Source organism: Leguminivora glycinivorella, chromosome 2 (assembly GCF_023078275.1).
Source record: "Leguminivora glycinivorella isolate SPB_JAAS2020 chromosome 2, LegGlyc_1.1, whole genome shotgun sequence".
Classification (NCBI taxonomy): Eukaryota; Metazoa; Arthropoda; class Insecta; order Lepidoptera; family Tortricidae; genus Leguminivora; species Leguminivora glycinivorella.
Genome location: NC_062972.1, coordinates 12,041,570 through 12,063,411, shown reverse-complemented (window position 1 = coordinate 12,063,411; position 21,842 = coordinate 12,041,570). Strand labels below are relative to the sequence as shown.

The window sequence follows — 21,842 nt, the reverse complement described above, 5'->3', positions numbered from 1 at the left end:
TAATTGGCTAAATACCTGGATGTTATGTCACAATTATCTGTGTTTGGAAATTAAAAAAGAGGACTTTGCCGGCCTTGGCCTGCAAGGTTTGTATGAAATTCCATTATCTATCAATCGTCCTAGCCGCACCTGCAACGTCATACTTCGCTGCCAATTATAAAGCACATAACATCAATATTTCATACCATGTTTGAGAAAAGTATGTAAATACATGTACATGTACAATGGGTTATTAACTTTATTTAACTCGCGATACAAATAATTTTCCCATGATTATCGGCTACCGAGTCGGTAGACTCGTATTTTGTCATTAAATCATTATTCAACACGAGATAAAAGTATCATGCGGTTTAAACAGAGTTGCTGCATCATTTCTCCCCTTCACTTGTCTTAGGTATTTTACAGCTCTTTTACCCGTTCATTTTTAAAATTCGTTGTTCGACAAATTCACTTAATGCCGCGTTAAATGAACCGTGTTCGCATAATAAAAGATTTTATACTCGAAAGCGATTTCAGAATGGACGATATTTCCGTGGAACGGAAAATGCCGCACTCCACGTCGACGCTTCATCTCGACGCTGGCAGCGCCGGAATATTTTTTTCGCGCTCGAACGGCTACGAAAAAAGTCAAACCTACCCACCTATAAATAACCACGAACTTCCTCGACTATCATGCTGTTTAACTCCTAAATAGAGCACTGGTGAACCAATTTACGGTGCCCATTCAACTTTTTATATAATTTTCATTTCCATCGTCTACTTCTCAAACTCGACTTTCAGACTGAGTTAAAATAAAATCATGCAAATGGGTCGAATTCGTTTTTAGAAAAATTTACTCTCCTGAGTGAAAATCGGATTAAACTGATGATATAAGTAAATAAAATGTTTCTAATTGTATATTTATGCCGCTTTACATTCTGTCCTAAAAATAAAGCATTTTAAGTGGATTCACCTGTTTCTCAAAATGTTCGTAACCCTTTTACCACATTACGTATTCTGGTGTTACTTTTTTAGTCACACGGAAAGCGTTTTGCGAAACATAAGTATCAGGGGGTAATACACTCTTGAATTTGCTTTATACCTCTTTAACAACATGTTACCAAATAAAAAAATAATGACCAAACAATAACATTGCAGTGCAATCTTTTACTAATAAATATCATCTTTTGATAAGACGATAATTTGACGAATATTAGGACTCTTGATCTTGAATTTGACTGGTCCCTCTACTTGAATTAAACCTTCAAGTTTAGGGTTAAACTGAAATCCTGCTTAAGATTTTAATCAGTTAAATGTACGTTTGTTATACGGAGGAGTGTGATTCACCTTTTCATTGATCCTGTTTAAGATTAAGTAACAACAGTTCTTAAGTCGCACATCCTTGCAGTTCTTTGCTTCTTATTATTTGCTTACATTGTCCAATACTGAGACCAAGGTTTGAGCTCTTACATTATTAGGCGTTTAGCTATGAACTCAGAATACATATTCATGTATTTATAAATCTATTGTTTTGAACTACTAGATAGTCGTCTGATGCGGCGTGGCTCTAAAACAAGGTTTATGAGCACATTATCAATTCTTTCTTGTTTTAGTGGTGGAGGTCCACAAGGGGGAGAGCCTGGACATGTCACACGTCCAACGGAGCGACATGGGCGCCTACTACTGCATCGCTAGCAACGGCGTGCCCCCTACCGTCAGTCGGCGGTACCACGTGCAAGTACATTGTAAGTCAATGATATGAAATTATCGTTCAGTTAGTAAAGATTATAATTATAAAATCTGTGTAGCAATCTTTTAAATCTCGGCTTGTCTCGTTACCTAAAGCCAGCTTAAATGACTTTGTGCAAAACGCAAAATAAAACGAAGATTTACTGTATTGTATCAAAACGAAATGAATATTTAGAATTTAAATACATTTCTTTAATTAGGTACATAGCTATCCAATACAATACCGTTTTTCAGCAGCGATATTATATTTTTAATTTAAACGTCGCCAGTCGCGTAGAAGCAGAATTCTGCTACTAAATCGGTTTCTATTGTGAAACTTGTTATGGTTACGAGTGTAACTTCTATTTTCTGGAAAATTTAATTTAATTTTTATGAAACCAATATTTTACCGTTAAAGTGAGAAACTTTTAATACTGTGGGGCTAAGTGAGATTTAGTTGGTTTTCATCTACTTACCGTTCCGCTATCTATCTATAAGCATAAACAATCGTTTATGATTAGCTCAACTTGTCTGCATAAATTAGTTGCAGGAAGGAATACATAGGTCAACGACGTCTCCACTCTCCACTTGCACTCCAAATATAGTATGTAATATTGAACATAATATAACGTTATTGCTCCGAACACAGAGTGAACATGGTTTGTGGTATGAATGCGTTTGAAGGACAATTAGACGTGGTGCTGGTGTCCGAGCGCATTGATGGGGTCAGTGTTCATGAGATAGAGGGGGGAGGACTTGTCCCTAAACGTGATGCATACCATCCACCGTTAGACATCCTGCTTCCAATAGTCGCTACGCCGAGACCGGTCTCGGAGCGAATCCATCCCGGTAACGTCGACACGCGGCAGGACTGGAATTTTCAGAAAGCTAATTATGAGCTCTTGTATAAACTTGTTTCCAAATTAAGCTGGCAAGAAGTTTTGGATTCTGATGATGTTGACATTGCGGTTGATAATTTCTATAAAATTATCTATAGCGTATTTGATGCCTGTATGCCTAAAAAATTCGTTCTAAGGGTGACGGTATCCAAGACGGTATCCAGTCTGGTTCACGGCTGATTTAATTACGGATATAAAAATAAAAGCTCGTATTCACCGGAACTGGAAGGCTACTAAGGATGAAGCACTTTACAAGCAATTTGCATACCTCAGAACCAATATAAAGAAGCGGATTTCCGTGGCATATACTCGTCATATTGATCGCATTCAAAGCATGGTCAAATGTAATCCGCGGTTATTCTGGCAGCACATAGATAGCTTGAAGTCGATGGGAGGGTTCGCATCTAAAGTAATCGATGGAATGGAATCAGGCGTTACTTTGCGGAAATCCATGTTAATCGTAAACTAGAACTTTCCTTTGCTAATCCGCGAATAGATAACGTGCAAGTCAATCAGTGCTAACCTGTTATAATTACTTGCGTATTTTTTACATGCAATTAATTTTCCCACCCTCCCACCGCAAAAATAAAAATAAATACGCAAATAAATATAACAACCCACCACCAAAAATACAAAACTCGACACGTGTTTCGCCTCTCTACGAGGCATCCTCAGGAGCTGATGTTGACGGTCCGAAGTCCCGCAACTGACTGATCGTCCCCAGAATGGTCGGCCATATTTATACTTTGTCCACCCCCTACCAAGCAAGTTAGATGGAAAAATTCGTAATAACGGCGATGACGCAACATTCAACTGCTCATTAAGGATTAACCCCTATTGTTGTACCTAATTATCTCCAACTGTTCCAGAACCCCCAAACGCAGCCCTTTCTCACATACATGTAAAACATCAAAAGAATGATTCTCTGATACAGTATGGTCACTCTCTATCAAATGCTTTGCAAAATTGGATCTCTCTGGATGGTTGTGCCTGTATGATGCCATATGCTCCTTATACCTAGTAGTGAAATTGCGGCCCGTTTGGCCCACGTACACTTTGTTACAAACATCACAGCTCAACTTATAAACCCCAGATTTTTTCCCTTTCTCGATCCTATCTTTGCCGTTACAAAGCTTGGAGTGCAAAGTGTTATTTGTCCTAAAGGCCACAGGAATGCCGTTTGACTTCAAAATCTTATAAATGTCCTCTGACACTTTGCCAACATAAGTAATGCTCGCTCGCTTATGTTGGCAAAGTGTCAGAGGACATTTATAAGATTTTGAAGTCAAACGGCAAGCGAGCATTACTTATGTTGGCAAAGTGTCAGAGGACATTTATAAGATTTTGAAGTCAAACGGCATTCCTGTGGCCTTTAGGACAAATAACACTTTGCACTCCAAGCTTTGTAACGGCAAAGATAGGATCGAGAAAGGGAAAAAATCTGGGGTTTATAAGTTGAGCTGTGATGTTTGTAACAAAGTGTACGTGGGCCAAACGGGCCGCAATTTCACTACTAGGTATAAGGAGCATATGGCATCATACAGGCACAACCATCCAGAGAGATCCAATTTTGCAAAGCATTTGATAGAGAGTGACCATACTGTATCAGAGAATCATTCTTTTGATGTTTTACATGTATGTGAGAAAGGGCTGCGTTTGGGGGTTCTGGAACAGTTGGAGATAATTAGGTACAACAATAGGGGGTTAATCCTTAATGAGCAGTTGAATGTTGCGTCATCGCCGTTATTACGAATTTTTCCATCTAACTTGCTTGGTAGGGGGTGGACAAAGTATAAATATGGCCGACCATTCTGGGGACGATCAGTCAGTTGCGGGACTTCGGACCGTCAACATCAGCTCCTGAGGATGCCTCGTAGAGAGGCGAAACACGTGTCGAGTTTTGTATTTTTGGTGGTGGGTTGTTATATTTATTTGCGTATTTATTTTTATTTTTGCGGTGGGAGGGTGGGAAAATTAATTGCATGTAAAAAATACGCAAGTAATTATAACAGGTTAGCACTGATTGACTTGCACGTTATCTATTCGCGGATTAGCAAAGGAAAGTTCTAGTTTACGATTGGCATCTAAAGTAGTTTTTGAGGGGAAACTATTCGCCGGTGTGGAAGCAGCGGAGGCCTTTTCCAGGTACTTTTCTAGTGTTTTCTTGCCTGATGTTCCTCGCCTGGATTTAACTTCTCTGCAGAGTTGTTCAGGAAACAAAACGGCCCAGTACGTTAATATAAGTAACATATCTGTACAGGAGGTAGTGACTGGGATTAAACATCTAAAGGGCAACAGCTCATTGGGGCCTGACGATTTACCCGCTTATGTTGTCAAAGGGTGTATGGATTTCCTTAAGATTCCTATACACCACTTGTTTAATTTGGCTCTTTCTACTGGCAGATATCCAGAACAATGGAAATTAACGCGCGTTAGACCCATTCCAAAATCCAAAGATACTGCTAATGTTGACAGCTACAGGCCTATAGCTGTACTCTCCACGCTGGCAAAATTGTACGAGTCTATACTGCACCGATTGGTGACAGGGCAACTGAAACCGTTTTTGTGTGACTCACAGCATGGTTTTAGGGCAAAACGCTCCGTAAATACCAATTTGATGACCCTGACTGAAGGCATCCAGGTGGACGTACTTTATTTTGACTTCAAGAAGGCCTTCGATCGCGTGGATAATGATGTGCTATTACATAAGTTGAATGGTATAGGCTTCTCGCCTAAGTTGCTAACCCTATTAGCAAGTTATCTACGCGATCGACGGCAGTATGTTCGTCACGGATGCTTCGTCTCAGCACCTTATCACACGAGATCTGGTGTCAGTCAGGGTTCCATACTCGGTCCCCTCTTGTTCGGGCTGATGGTTAACGACTTGGAGACAGTTGTAAAGAACGCAAAATGTCTGTTGTACGCTGACGACCTGAAGCTGATCTTTGGGGTGAAAAATGGTGCAGTTTGCTTTTCCCTGCAGGAGGACATTGACTCCGTGATGCGGTGGAGTGTTGAAAATAGACTGCTCTTCAACGTAGCCAAATGCTGTGTATGCTCATTCAGCCGAACTGCAACACCTGTACTTGCGCCTTATACCCTTGGACTGGATAGGATTGACAGGGTGTCCTCTGTGAAGGATCTTGGCGTTGTCTTCGACTCACGGTTGACATTCCACGATCATATACGTGAGCTAGCTCGTAGCTGTTTTCAAAGATTGGGCTTCGTGATCCGCAATGTTAAGGAGTTCGAAGATGTTGGGGCCATAAAGCTTGTTTTCAATTCACTGGTCAGAAGCAAGCTGGAGACCTCGTCAATTGTGTGGATCGGTAACCTATCGATGTTTCGAAAATCCTTTGTCCGATTATCACTTGTCCGAAAACGGTTGACAGAATTTTTATAATTCAAATACATTGTTTACCATATTTTTAAAATGTCGCTAGTTTGCTATGCCACATTATCGTTTTCCCGAAACTCTATAACCAGAAGAACGGTTGCCTACTTTATCATTTGACAACCAATTTGTTAACCACCTTTTCATAAATCCGATGCTACGTGACATCGAAATGTCATTTTCCCTAATATCATTTTATAGAAACTCAATAACCAGAAGAACGGTTGCCAATCTTATCATTTGACAACCGTATCGTTAACCACCTTTTCATAAATCCGATATATGTTACGCGACATCGAAATGTCATTTTCTCTAATATAATTTTATAGGAACATTTAAAAAAAAAAGCTGGTTAGGTTAGAAATGCGACCCCCACGGAAACAACCTTGCTAAGAAAAATGGGTTAGGTTAGATTAGAACTGCGACCATATAGAAACAAACCCTTACCATAAGAGTGGGTTAGGTTAGGTTAGAACTGCGACCATACAGGAACAAATTTGTGCTAGAGAAGTGGGTTAGGTTAAGTTAGAACTGCGACCCTCACAAAAACAAACATTAGCAAGAAAAGTGGTTTAGGTTAGGTTAGAACTGCGACCATACAGAAGCAAACATTTGCTAAAAAAGTGGGTTAGGTTAGGTTGGAACTGCGACCTTACAGAAACAAACTTGTGCTAGAAAAGCGGGTTAGGTTAGGTTAGAACTGCGACCCTCACAGAAACAAACATTTGTAAGAAAGTGGGTTAGGTTAGGTTAGAACTGCGACCCTATAGAAACAAACCTTTGCCACAAACTCTTATGGCAAGGACTCATAGGTCAAGTAAAAACTGGGACCGTGAGGGTCGGTCGAGAACAAACTTTTGTTAGAAAATTAAGGATTTATTGAACTTTTGATATAGCGGCTTAATAATATTTCGAATTATAAAACTATACGCCATACAAAATTGCTGCCAAATGATACTTAGGAATTTTAATAAGTGTTAATTCGAATTTCGAACTTTTGATATAGCGGTTAAATAATATTTCGGAATAAAAATTTTACGCGACAAAACGTAGTTGTCAAATGATTCTTAGGAATTTTAATAAGTGTTGATTCGAATCGTAAGCGAAACAAAATTACAGCGAAATAAGAATCGGGAAAACAATAATAGGGGAAAAGTACTTTCGGGCAAACAAAACTTAGGCCAATTAATAAAATGGGAAACGTTTTCGGGCTACTAATAATCGACATTACAATTTTCGACTTTTTGATAGGTAACCGTGTGGATCCCCTATGAGTCGACTTACGTCTTACTTCTAGAGAAGATCCAAAAGGCCTTTCTCAGATTTCTTTACAAGAAAGTCTATGTCTATTACCCGTTTCTATACCCAACGAAGTTCTTGCTGGGAGCACTCGGTTATAATTCTCTGGAGGTAAGGCGTAACTGCAACCTGTTAGTCACCGTTTGTCGGATGCTGCGGGGTGAATCAGACTGCCCAGATCTGGTGAATTGCGTTCTCAGATTGTATGTGCCTGATATTCCCAGAATTAGTCTGAGACCGCGTGTGCGCCCGCTGTTGGCGGTGCCGACAGCGCGCACAGTGTCACGCAAAAACTCACCGCTTCCTCGAGCTTTGACAGTTCTCAATGCGCTACTGACGTCAGCACCTGATTGCGATTTGTTTGCATGGAGATGGAAGACAGTGTATCTTGAGTGTCTGAGGTATTGCGAGACGATGGATGATAGGCCTTCCACGGTCGGTGTATGATATTTTTAAGTAATTGTGTGTCGTTATAATACTTTTTTGTAAATTGTATTTTTTGTCTATGTTAGTTTATTCGGTGTATTGGTGTTTATGCTGTAATGCCGTGTAAACTTATTAAATAAATAAATAAATAATTATTCATTAACGAAGAAAATTAACCTTAGCAAGCTAGGTCGAATTTCACCTTCCCATACAAGCACAGTTTTATTCTCATTTCAAAACTACGTGTTGGCTTGTAATCAAAATTTGCACATACGAACGCACGGTAAAATTAGTTTGCATTGCTCTAGGTTATGAAACACACGAAGCGGAGCAAAAACAGATTTTGTATGGTTTTTTTTATTCACTGCATATTTTTATGAAGCCACATAAACTTAGTTATTACAGTATATATCTCAAGTCATTGTATGTACAAGGTTTCATTGCAATCCAACATAGTTATAATGAGAGCGTTACTACGTGTCTATGGAGAGTCGAGCTTGCTGTGCTGCGGATTCTTAAGTGGCCTATCATTTTCCCGGACGGCAACGGCTTGTCAGTTATTCGGCTTCTTACTTTTCACTAAGAGGCCGTTATAGTCTGGCGACCTTAAAGCCAGTGGGCCTCTTTAAGGATGTGTTTTTTTGTCCCTCAGTCATTCCACAAGTGAAAGTTACTAATCAGCTGGTTGGAGCCCCGCTGGGCAGCGACGTGGCTTTACAGTGCTACATCGAAGCATCCCCTAAAGCTATGAACTCGTGGTATCGAGAAGACTGTAAGTTTTATTTTGCTCTTTTCGTAACAATGTACATCTTACAAGATGTATAACACCAACTTTTTGTATTCTTAAGAGCACTTTTATTGCTCTGTCAGGCAAAATTTAACTCAATGTTTATGAGATTTGCCAACACTTAACATCATACACTATGTAACATAATTGCCGAAGATAAATTCTACGGCTTATACATTACCTTCTATAGTACCTTTAATTTTCATGGTGTTTATTTTCAAAAAAGAAAGTGGTATTCGTAACCGCTATTCGATACCGGTTATGCTCTTAAATGGATCACCAGCATTAATGTTACATCCTGTATATTTTTGTTGACTTATAAGTAGGTAAGCCTTCTTATCTTTTCCCCGCGAGTAAAAATATAAATAAATAGGTTCTAAGTAAGGCTTCTATTATTTTGCCTTGAAAGTTTTAGAAACTTCGTACATGTTAATGAGACCTAAAAGCTTTATCTAGAGCAAAAGTACAAGACGAGATCCCTCGCAGCATTTCCATTTAATGGAAAGATTTAAATGTGTATCGATTACAAGTTTCTAAAGCTATGTATAGTCAGTCCAAGCTAAAATAATAACGATTTTGAATAGCCTATGATAAGGTTAAGTCAATGTCATACTTACATCGTAATTTTAAGAACTTCCACCCATGAGGCAGTCAAAATCGCTGCCAACTTACCGTGGTATGACTCTAACATGATATGACCTACAACTAGGGAACAAATCAAATTATTTTATTGAATATTTTTCGATTTGTTCTTTTTTTTTTCAAGTAGTCACACTACTATATATAAATTATAAATTTAAATAGATATCATACTCGAAAGAAAAAAACGACAGGGCCCACTGGTGGCCGAGGCGGGCGGGGTCTAGTGGTGAGGACGTTAGCCGCGTAAGTGGAAGACCCGGGTTCGATTCCCGGCTCGGCCACCAGGGCCCTGTCGTTTTTTTCTTTCGTGTATGATATCTGTTTAAATTTATAATGATATGACCTTTTTGTTTCAGCCTTAGTCAGCGACAAGCTTCTTGAGAACCCCAAATTCCGTGTAACTGAAACCATAGTGAACGAGTATTCTCTGTGGATGAATTTAACTATAAAATCATTGGCACCGAGTGATTTTGGAACTTACGTGTGCGCGTCCGTCAACGCGTTGGGAAAGATGGAGAGCCAAGTCAGCTTACACAGTAAGTGCGGCATCAAACCTTTTTAATCTTGTAATAAAAAGTTTACAGGCTACCTTCGAGCACGGCGCGTCATCATTTTGAAACTCTTCCTATTCTCTTAGATACAAATTAAAGAATAAGTTATACTTACCGACAACGCTGCTGCAATTTGAACTTTTTATAGGTACTACAGCTATAAAACAGATATAATAGAAGAGATAGTGCTGATTTCTAAGTATCTTTGACAACTCATATAGATTTTCCTTGAACCTTTAATAATAAAGGTTTAAGGAAAATCTATATGAGTTGTCAGTTCCATATATTTTTATGGAAACACACTTGTGTTTTTCTCCCCGAGAAATACATTTGTATAGATAGGCCGTTTCGGTTTCAACATTCGCCAAAATTACGTCGTGCGATTTCAATTTATTATTTTAAGAAACAAAACATTGAACCCAAAATGATGCATTTATTACCATAGCTAAAAATGTATTAAGGTAATAAAACTTAAATAACAAATAAAGAATAAGCTATCTCTAAAATAATAAAACAACTTAAAATTGAATTAAAAACTAATCTAAACTAAAATACATCTAAAAGTGCATTTATTTATATGTTTTTTTTTTGTATATTTAGGATTAGAGCTGAACGGTTTCCCCGACGAGCCGCTGGTGTCGGGCGCGGCGTGGCAGCGCGCGCGCAATCTCCCCGCGCGTGCGCACCCCGCCTCGTCGCACGCGCAGTACTCCCTTGCTCAGCGACTGCCACCACAACTCTATGCTCTCATGCTTACTGCTCTCAGATATGTCACTACGTTTTAATTCTATGAATATTCATGACAACCATGTCTTATAAATGTGCATTACTGTAGTAGAAATGGACATTGCATCTAGTTGGAGATGGAGATGATGGGTGATTAACAGTAACACATTCAGCGTCAGGATATGCTACGCGCTACGGGCGTAGCTAAATAAATCCCGTGTATCAATAGGTACAGTGGCTACGAACAGAGCTCGTGCCACGCCGGATGCTACCAGTTCATTTGTTTGAGGAATGTGTTGTGGAATTGACATTCATTATACTATTTACGAATATTCAATTTCATTAATACACAAGGTAAAGTTGAGGTTGCGCACCATAGGCCACAATGGTTAGACATGGTTAAATTATAGATATCTACGCGTTTTTCTCAAAGTTGAGCATTTAAATATAATGTCTTGATCACTACCAACTTATGCATAATATAACCGTGCAAAAATTTGTGAAAAATTTAATAAAATGAATAACGCATTCTGGTCTGCAAATGATCAGAATTTTAAAATACTTGTTAACAGAATGGTCATTATTAAAGTACAAGAGTTTTTTAGAAAAGCGAACATCAAATTCTTAAAAACGCTTCGCAATGAAAACTTCCTTAATCATATTTTGAGGTTTTTGGAGCGAGCGTAAATATATTTAGGACGATAAAAATTCATAAAGCAAAGTTTGAAAGATGAATACTTTATCTCCAATGCTCTGTATTTGCATATTTTAAAATTTTATCCCACAATATGTAATCATTAAGATATAGTAGTATATAATAAATTATTATAAGAAACGTAACTTACATCTTATCGATCAAAAATGTAAATAAATTATGGAATGTTTGAAGATAAAAAATTTAGGCTAAACTTACTTTATCATTCCTACATCAAAACATTACTTTCTCAATAATCATAATATTCGTAATGCAATCCTTCTGAACTACACCTAAAACTGTTGAAAAAGAACCCACATTGTGTTTAGATCTAGATAACTAAACACGTATTCATATATAAATTCATATTTGTATTGTTTTTACTATAATCCAAAGTTTGTTTTGGAAGTACCAAAACCGGTCCAAATGTTTGATGCACAGTCAGTATGCTAAATTGCTAATCTGTATTCTACATTATTTTGTATTTGAAAGTTTAAACTATAGTTACAAAGTATACGTTTTTTAGTTTAATTATATATTGGGTTGGCACAAAAGTAATGAGACACTTGGTTTATGTTTTATATTTTTTATTTGTATGTCTTTCCCATCACGGAACAATGGTGTTCCGGACCTTTGGGAGGCGTGCGCGGGGCCGAAGCCAACGCGTAGAGGCCCTTTCGACACTTTAATGAAATGTAAGGGGTACACCGAGCGGATGTTGCCCTTGCCCGTATCATGGGACACACGCAGAGGCAACACCCGCCAGGGTGTAAGGACTATTTGAGAGTTAATGGAATCTAAAATGAACTGGTCTATTTTGATGAAAGTGATGGACTAAATACTGGGCTATGGATAAAAAACCGGACGCCTGCCTAATAAAACGGTATCCAATTTTATTTCCGGCAGACGGTGACTCGTCCCCACAAGATGGGCCCCCACAAAAAGCGACATCCAAGATGGCTCAAGGGCAACACCGGTGTGAGAACTCAAGGGTGTCGAGAGGTGTACACCGCTTTCTGCCCAGTGGCTGTTAAGCCACTGTACCAACTCGCGTCTTATGCAAATTTTCACTTCCACCCTTGGGGCATGTAGCCCTAACGACCCCACTCTGGACGGCCAGCCAAGGCAAGCCAGAGGTAGAGAGTCCTGTCCCACCCACCCGCCTTACGGGTAACAGAACTCCCCAGGAGCACTCGGGTACGTGGGGTCGCTGTTCCCCAACAGCTCGCCACAAGCTGCCCTGCGTTGACTGATTGCACTGGTTAAACCAATGGGCGATGGGGTCGTCACATCCCTACGCCAATATTTTTTATTATTATTACAATACAAAAAGCTTAGTCGATGATGTAATCACCATTAGCATCTATGACTTCTTGCCAACGATCCGGTAAAGTTTGGATGCCTTTCGCCCAGAACTCTGATGGCTGTGCCTCGAAAAAGTTGTTCAACTCCACCTGTACATCATGGAAATCATTGAATTGTTTACCCCGCAAATGTCGTTTCAGGGCTCTAAACAAATAAAAGTCTGATGGTGCGAGGTCTGGAGAATAAGGTGGGTGGGGTATCGTCTCCCAGCCCAAGTTCTGCAGCTGTTGGCGAACGGTAGATGCGACATGAGGTCGAGCGTTATCATGTAGTAAAATTACAGTGGCTCGTCTTCGTCGTTTTTTCTTGATAGCAGAAGATAGTTCGGTGAGCTGTGTTGAATATTTGTTAGCGTTTACAGTTTCATTGTGTAATAGTTCATGAAACAGCATGCCTTGCGAGTCCCAGAAACAACAAAGCAAAACTTTTAAGCGGTTCTTTTGACTCAGCTTCGGTTGAGTTGGTGGCGTTTCTTCTCGAGGCAGCCAAAAAGCACGACGTGTATCGTTCTCATAATAAATCCATGATTCATCTCCCGTAACCAGATCAGTCAAAAACTCTTTACGTCGGGGTCGCAGCAAAAGTGATTGACAGATGGCGACACGGACTGCACGACTGGCGTCGGTAAGGATGTGCGGTACCCATCGAGCCAAAACTTTTCGATACCCAAGCTCATGATGGACAGATGGTATTCCACAGCGTGGTGACTGCAGTTAAGTGCTTCCGCCAATTCACGAGTAGTAGCATCAGGATTCGACTGTAGTTCGCGGCGTAAATCGTCATCATTGAATGCAGGTGGTCGCCCTGAGCGTGACTGACTTTCAAGGCTCCTGTCTCCTGATTTAAAACGGTCAAACCATCTGGACACCGTGGCATGGCTTGTACTTCCAGCGCCCAATGCAGTGTTGATATTGTCAGCCGCAGCCCGCGCACTGTGGCCTAACAAGTATTCGTATAAGTAAAGTGTTCGAACTTGTCGCTCGTCCATTTTATTTCAATCTAACTAAACCAATCATGAGGGCGGCTTTATATACCCTCACATTAGAAGTACCTAGAATGTTCTACAACATACTAGAATATTATCGAAAACAATTAACTTAAGAAAGGAAATGTATAGAGTTTTGTAGAGTGTGTCATTACTTTTGTGCCAACCCAATACAATACCGGTACTTAATCGAATCAATAAAAGTTTGAATTTTTGACGCAGGCGCTTCATCCACAATCCGTCCGTCCGTCATATATGGTACACTGTTCTCAATCATCATCATTCCTATATTGTTAAATTCCAATCTTGTCTACATCCTTAAACGTCACTGTGGATGTGACGTAATTTACTGAAGTTGTCTTATTTATACATATAATGCAGTTAGGACGCCACGCTGTTGACACTGTGGTCAAAATAGTAATATGTATAAATGAGTTGACACTATGGTCAAAATAGTATTATGTATAGACAATTTTGGGACTGAAGTCAAATTAGTGAAATGAACGAGGTGGGAATGTGACGCTTAAAATTTTTTATGCCGGCGGCATAGCACTGTTGGCGATTTATAAACGTGACCAAAAAGAACTGCGGGCAAAGGGATCCTGATCTGATTCGTTTAATTAATTTTAACACTATCTAATCTTCCATTTAAAATAGTATAACGACAATGAACATAATCTTGCACGTGTAGCAATTTTTCCAACTAAATTATCAAAGGCTTAAATAATATGGTACGTTCTGAACACTTTCTTTCTTAATTTTATATATTAAAAGGTGGGTAGGTATCCTTACATTTTTCCAATCAAGCTGCAGTGGAGACATTACTGTTAAAATCTTGATGTAAAGGACCTTATTGCTCATGGATTATATTTTAATGCACGCTTATTTGATGGAAAGCCACATATACTTATAATAAAACCTTAGTATCAAATTAAAACACTGTTTACGTTCAAGGTACACACCTAACTATAAGATAACATATGTAACGTAATTTATCATAGCGAGTAGGTAAATACTACTTAAAGTTGATCTTTCACATGTTGTATTCTTATTGTTTTAAATATCTGTCTCAGATTCTAATCCTAAAGTTACGTTGACTTTGACAATAAATGTGTAATTTTTGAAGTATAAGTATTTGAAATAAATGTCCCTATTAAACCTAGTCCCATTTATTTCTCACAACGTATCTAAAACCCTTGCCCTTCATAGGGTTTAAAGCCTGACCAAAAATATATACCTATTATTCAAGAGGGCGCTATTATTCTCATGTATGCGGTGACAGTTCAGATTATTTATGAAGAAATTAGTTCTAATGAAATTCCGCAACATGACGCGTAGTCATAATTTCTGGTCAGGCTTTACTTTTAAATTGATGCTTTCCTAACAGTTTTCAAAACATCGATTCGAGTTTTAGATTTGAAATAAAAACGTATCAAATGTTAAATATTTAGATGTCCGTGCCTTCGCTTGAACCACTAATGAGATTAACACCTTCATAACTCGGCCCTAATCGAGTGAATTCTTCGACTAGTAGCGCCATCTGTAGGCCTAGCACATGATGGCCGCGAGAGTATGTCGCCGCGAGATAGATGACACGTCTTCTTCTAACTGTACTAATGACATAAGGACGGGTAGTCCATCTCGCGGCGACATACTCTCGCGGCAATCATGTGCTAACCCTGCTGGCGCGCCAGTCAAGTACTAGTGTCGCCCGGTTACCAGCGCTCGGCTGCTTTTTCCTCAGTACGCTTTTGTAACTTGGCCGAAAAACACGTTTACAAAAGCAAGTCTAAAAAAGTTCGAGAAATTTAAAACATCAAAAAGATTATGCTTACTTCTAACTTCGTGATATTCCGCTCGGTGCCCATGGCCCAGCGACGAGACGCAGTGACCTCCTGTAGGCACTGTCATAAGTACGCGGATACATATGCCTCACTCACGTGAGACTGACATGGCGTCGTCCCGTGAGACGACAGACGTCGTCCCGTGAGACGACAGACGTCGTCCCGTGAGACGACAGACGTCGTCCCGTGAGACGACAGACGTCGTCCCGTGAGACGACAGACGTTGTCCCATGAGATAACAGACGTCGTCCCGTGAGATGATAGACGTCGTCCTGTGAGACGACAGACGTCGTCCCATGAGACGACAGACGTCATCCTGTGAGACGACAGAAGTCGTCCCGTGAGACGACATGACGTCGTCCAGTGAGATGACATGGCGTAGTCCCGTGAGACGACAGGCGTCGTCCCATGAGACGACAGGTGTCGTCCCGTTAGACAACATGGCGTCGTGCCGTGACACGACAGGCTTCGTCCAATGAGACGACATTGCATTGTCCCGTGAGACGACAGGGTTGTTGCTGTGTGGTGGTATGGAGACGATGAAGAAAATTGACAGCGATGGGACGCAGTATAATCCTATGCACCGTCATAAAGAATATAGGGGACAAATGCCACGCTCACTTAAGACGAGACAGAGCGACGTCCCGTGAGACGACATGGCGTCGACCCGTGAAACGACATAGTTTCGTTCATAGCTTCGCCTCGTGAGGTGACAGGACAGCAAACAGACACACACACTTTCCCATTTATAATATTAGTATGGATATCTCATGTTTCCTATAGGAGAACCAAATACTTCAGCAACAATAATAGACATTTATCATCACACTGCCGTAACAACGTGGATAAAGCATCCGTCACGCTTTGGCAAGTATGTCAGTGTGAGAGTGACAGTTGTCTTATCCACGTGGACAAGTGATAAAATTGGAAGCATGATACGCCGGCTGGTAACAACGCATATTTAAATTTTAAATACCCTATCAATTTCATTTATTCACTTCAGATATGTGTTCAGATAATTTGTTATTATTAATTCAATAAAAATCACGTTCACAGAAATAAAAATAGAAATATATTGTTATGAATTTAATACAAATAGCAATACCTGAATTAAAACATAACCGAAGAAAAGAGTGATTTTAATCGGTACGAGTTGCGAATTACCTCTTTGCACGTGTTCATACACGTTTTTAAATTCAATTAGGCTACTTGCCTCCCAGTCAAATCAGCTGCTTTTTAAGAACTGTCGAAACGAATTTGAACGACCTGATTATGGAATTTATATGAAATCGAATTGAGTGACGTCACGGTCAATTCAGTTACTTTATATATTTCTACCTGATTAAATAGAAATTGGATTTAAAAACAAACTTCTGTCCATGTTTTTCTTATAATTTTCTGATGCTTTATTTCGTGCATGGTATAATAGTATTTTATGCAACAGGCGTTTAAAGGAGGTCAAAAAAGACGAGTGGCGTGGGTAACAATTTGAGGCGAAGCCGAAAATTGTTATTAAGACGCCGCGAGTATTTTTTGACTCAGTTAAACACCGTTGCATACAATACTTTTTCTACGACCATGCACTTAGTTTTTAATAGTTTTCTTGATTAACTTTCGTGAAATTCACACTGTTTTCTGTATTTTGACGCTAAGGTTTGCACTGTCAGCTCAGCTGCCCAAAGCCTTGCCGCGTACGCGCGCTGTATCGTTATAAGGCGTTGCCATGGTTACAGAACCAAACAATGCGTTTTCAGTTTTTTCGATACTGCGCGCATGCGCGGAAAGCCGGCGGATGCTGGCCTTGAGGAATCGACTTTTATGTAGGGTTTTAAAAATCTATGCACCCTGACCGACGAAAACAGTTCGGGAGTAGAAAAAATATTTTATTTTAACTACAGTCAAGTTCCCTATTAAAGTACCTACTATTTTGCATACAAGGGCGTTAAAGTAGCGTCATAGTTGAAGTTAGTACCTACTGTAAAGTTTAAGTTTACTACTACGTAAAGAAGACTTTTTACTAATGCGTTATCCGATGTCGCCGCCAACCTTTTTTCACATTTGCTGTACTAATGCAGTGAACAGAAATAGCACTATTACTGGCCACAGATACACGCGTCTCGCACGGTCTAAATGTAAACGTTGCACCAACGAAAATGGATGGTTAACCCATCATTTTATATGGAATTTGACATTTGACAAGCGCACTAACCCTGAAGTTAAGAGGTTGATGCAAGTTGGCCTTAGTATGTCAAATGCAAGAGCGGCGGCTACGATGGTATGGTCAGGTAAGAATAAGATTAGGTAGGAAAGGCGTAAGTGCGTTTTCACATTATCAGATCCGATATCGGATGTAGGACCGACATCCCATACATTATAGGCGCCATCTTGGATTTTTTCATTGAAATCCTTCCGACATCCGATATCGGATCGGATAGTGTGAAAACGGACTAACATCTTCCCATATCAGGTCGAGGATCCAGAGGCAGACATCAGTGAGAGCCAGTTATTGGACGACGATGTCGTGGATACTAGGTCAGGATGAACTGAAAAAGGGAGCCGGTAAGCTGACTTCAACACCGTAGGATAAAATAACTCGGAAGAGATTATTTATAGTGTGTAGTAGAAGGAATAGGTATAGTTTCGTATTAATTCAAATTCAGTAAAGATGAATTATTAATGCGCTCCAACAAACTTACCACATACATTACGCCACGAGTAAAATAAGTAAAAATCGTTCACAAAGGGACATTGCAGGACAATGACGAATAGACGCCTCGGGCGCTAATGCATTTTTCGTGTTGCAATTGAATTAATGCGCTTCCAGTTTTTGTACCACGACCACGACCCTATTCCTCGCTATTCAATATCGACTCGAGTACGTTTTAATCTCCTTTATTTACTGAAATTCTACGTGGGTAGAGTAGGATAGCGCTAGGATCGATTTAAGTTTTCGCTTCGCTTAGACACGACATTTGTCTTCGATCACACTGGCGATAGTGTTTAGATTGCAAATCGGATTTACCCTACTTGGATAGCTTAAAAATAAAGTTTTTTGGATTCTTTAGAGATTGTGGCATTTACGATAGGTATTTCGTACAGTAGTACAGTTCGCTGTTATTGAAGTGACGGTAAGTAAAAAAAATAGTATGTGACAAATATGAGTGTTGTTCTCTACTCGCCTTTCGGCTCGTTTCATAAATCATAATAGATAATAGAGATAACAAGAATAATATATTTTTGGCTTTAGAGATTGTGAATAAAAAACCTACTTTTAGGGTTTATGTTTAAACATGATACTTTATTTTATTCAAAACCAATTAATTAATTACAACATATTAAAAAACTTACTACTAAACACTTATACTAAAAATCTTACAAATAAAAACTTATACTACTTATCTACAAATAAAAAATTTGGCTCAAATCGTCGCCAGTGGGTAAGGTGCCCAGATGGCTGGCCGCATTGCCCCGCTGGATAGCTATACTTATCCGCTGAGCGAAATACTGGCAAAACTATACCTAATATGAAATCTGTTATTAACAAATCTCGTATAACTTGAACACTATAATTTATAAGTACCGAAAGCCATTAGGTAATTTTCATCATGAATGCCCGACAACATGAAATACCCGTTTAGAGTAAACTTAGACTTCGTTGTTAGCTTAATTAAGACACTACTTATTTATGGGTACAGATATACTCGTATTTAGCGGGTCTTCAGGGATTAGCTATTCCGTTATGGATGAACGTTGCTAATAAATTTGCTTATGAATTCTGTTAATGAGTAAACGTAGCTACTCGCATGTTCATTACGATTAATTATCCAGTTTAGTCTCTGTCATTATCATTATTCCAATGATTGTCTCAGTCTCTCTGACCCGTACCTAATTCATGAAAGAAGGTGACCTTGTATGAAATAATAGTATTTATATACAATCGTGAATAATACAGAGCTTTTCAGTCGAGTACCATGTTTAGGCCATGTTGAGTGGCCTACTAGTACGGTACGAGAGTTAAAATTTAATTATGTCACTATTGTATACAATACTTTTTCTATTAACTAAAGTGAACTGTAATGAAATATCAGTTGACTAAGTTGAGTTGACTATCCAACACAAAAGAATCAGCACTTATAGAGTTTAGTCTGTGGTGTCCCAACTGACAGATTAAAGTCGACGAGTAGAAAAAAGCATCTTTAGTACCTAATTGAAATTGCCAAAACAATTGAAATGAGTCTACTCCGATCTACCAAAATGTTACCTAAAGTAAAATCCATAATCCTACGGACCAAATTGACAAGTAAGTGTGAACGAATGTTGCCACAGTTTGGCCAGTGTCGTTCTTATCGATATTAAAATTATTATTACATCGTAGATTTAAGGTGCACCCAGACGGGACAATGAAATTGACAATTTGATCGGCTAATTAATATACCAACTTTTTCTGTGATTTCGACAAATCAAAAGGTCTGTAGACCGCTAATTAGAGATATATTTTTTTTTTCGAAGCAGCAATAATATTATTCGAAAATTATATAGATATTTATGATATACTTGCCGTAGCGTGACAGATAATTTATTATCGTCGGACATGGTATTTTATTTTTTACCTACAGGCTCGGAAACCTTTTTATGTTTTAAAACTAGTGGGTAAAAATGCATGGTATCCATCCACTACCTCGAAGATACATAGAACAAACCAAAATGTGTACAGCTTATTTGAAACTCATATACTTATTCTTGATTTAAACTTGTCTGTTGTATGTACTTTACAACTTGTCGATATATTGATATCGACATATTATATACCCTTCCCTATTTTAATTTTGCTGTTCCTGGTATCATTTTACCTGTCAGTCATTTGTCAATTTAGTCTGTAGGATTATGAATTTTATTTATACTGAAATGAGGTACAAAACAATGAGGTACACGTCAAGTGTTGGATTTTTTCGACTTTATGATATGAATGATAATAATTTTACTTTATTGGTATTTTTTTTTTAATTTGGATACAATATACCTAAATTCTTAAGTTTATCGAAACAATAGGTACTCGGAATAGTTTTCGGCACTTCCTTTCCTTACACGGGCATGGTCAGCTGGCCTAGCATCAACAACAATGTCAAATTGTTGATGACACCTGGAGATCGAAATGCAACTGGCTCTATCAAGCTAATACGCATGACCGATAAAGTAGTTGCAGTAACGATTGTGACGTTGGCTAGGACCTAGGTAGCGTGGCGGCTGGTGAAAAATTCTGCTAGGCAACATTGAGCAAAAAGAGACCTACCTTATTTAACATTAGATACTTTACTAGTAATCAATTTTAGGCAAGTCGATGGTAATCGGCTTGTATGGACCAGCCGCTGCTGCTAGGTACCCTGTTGTGTCTGCAGGTAATGCAGTGCAATTTGTGAATTTGGTAGAAATAAAAGTTAAAACAAAAAGCAACACTAACAATGTAAAAAAGTGAATAGATGCAATGAATAGTTTTTCGACAAACTCCAATCAAAAAGTAAAAATCTATTGACAGTCACTCTATTATTCTCGTAAAGTATTTCATTTAATATTTTTTAACCAACTTCAAAAAAAAGGAGGAGGTTCTCAATCGATATCTCCGAGAATCGTAAACCGATTTTCAAATTTAATCGAACGGGTATAACTCCGAGATGATCCCAGTGACACCAAGTCAAGGTCTGATGATGGGATCTTCGAGGGAACACTTCAAATTTTATAGGCACTTGTAATGTTTTTAGTGTATTTTTCAAAGGTACATCAGTATTTACGCCTGATGCTAATAATTTTATGTGGCTGAGCTGATGATGGAAGGTCAACTCCTCAATGGTTAGGAGTTAAAGGATAATTCTTTCACTACTGTACGCATACTCGGACTGATACTTATAATATCAATAGGAACCACTAAAAACCAAGAAATAAATAAACTTAAAAAAAAACCGCCTTCAAAAATAAGCGCATTACAAAAACACGGAGAAACTAAAAAGCAAAAAATAATAATTTGAATTCAGATTTCTTATCGGATTGCAATAATCTAAACATCCAAATTATAACCAACGCGCCAACCTTACATGACGCGACCACATCAGTAAAACAAATTATATTTGCTTGTGCTTTGTAGCCTTTTTCGCTGCGAATTGCACCAATAACACGTTAGTTACGTTTGTTGCCACCGGGCTGGGTGGCGCTAGATGCGGCAGGCTGGGCTGACAGCTGATGTGGTCGCGTTCAATGTAATGTAGTTGATAATGTTTTATTAAAATTTGTGTTCTGTTATGTTTTCCTTTTTTTCCCGTTTTTTGTGATTTATGTGTATTCTTGGTTTTTTTATGTAAATAGTTTTATTTTTTCTGTCTCTTTTCTTCATTTTCTTTTTCTTTTTATTGTTGTGTGTTTGTTATCTGTCGTGGCATCACCGAATGGGCCCTACGGAAGACCAGCGCTGGCTTCCAGCTAGCATTATGCTGAGTTGGGTCCATTTCGTGATGCGCACTTACTTAATGTTCTG

At 38.9% G+C, this 21,842-nt stretch overlaps 1 protein-coding gene across 1 annotated transcript in view; it reads left to right on the top strand.

Annotated features, from left to right (window-relative positions):
• The window catches only part of LOC125237929 (lachesin-like), a 106,048-nt gene extending 94,332 nt beyond the window's left edge, over positions 1-11,716 (top strand). The window contains exons 6-9 of the mRNA XM_048145174.1: positions 1,593-1,724; positions 8,378-8,497; positions 9,511-9,690; positions 10,306-11,716. Coding sequence (XP_048001131.1) covers positions 1,593-1,724; positions 8,378-8,497; positions 9,511-9,690; positions 10,306-10,490 — 617 coding nt within the window. The 3' untranslated portion in view covers positions 10,491-11,716. The remainder of the gene's footprint in view (positions 1-1,592; positions 1,725-8,377; positions 8,498-9,510; positions 9,691-10,305) is intronic.
• The last annotated feature ends 10,126 nt before the right edge of the window (positions 11,717-21,842 follow it).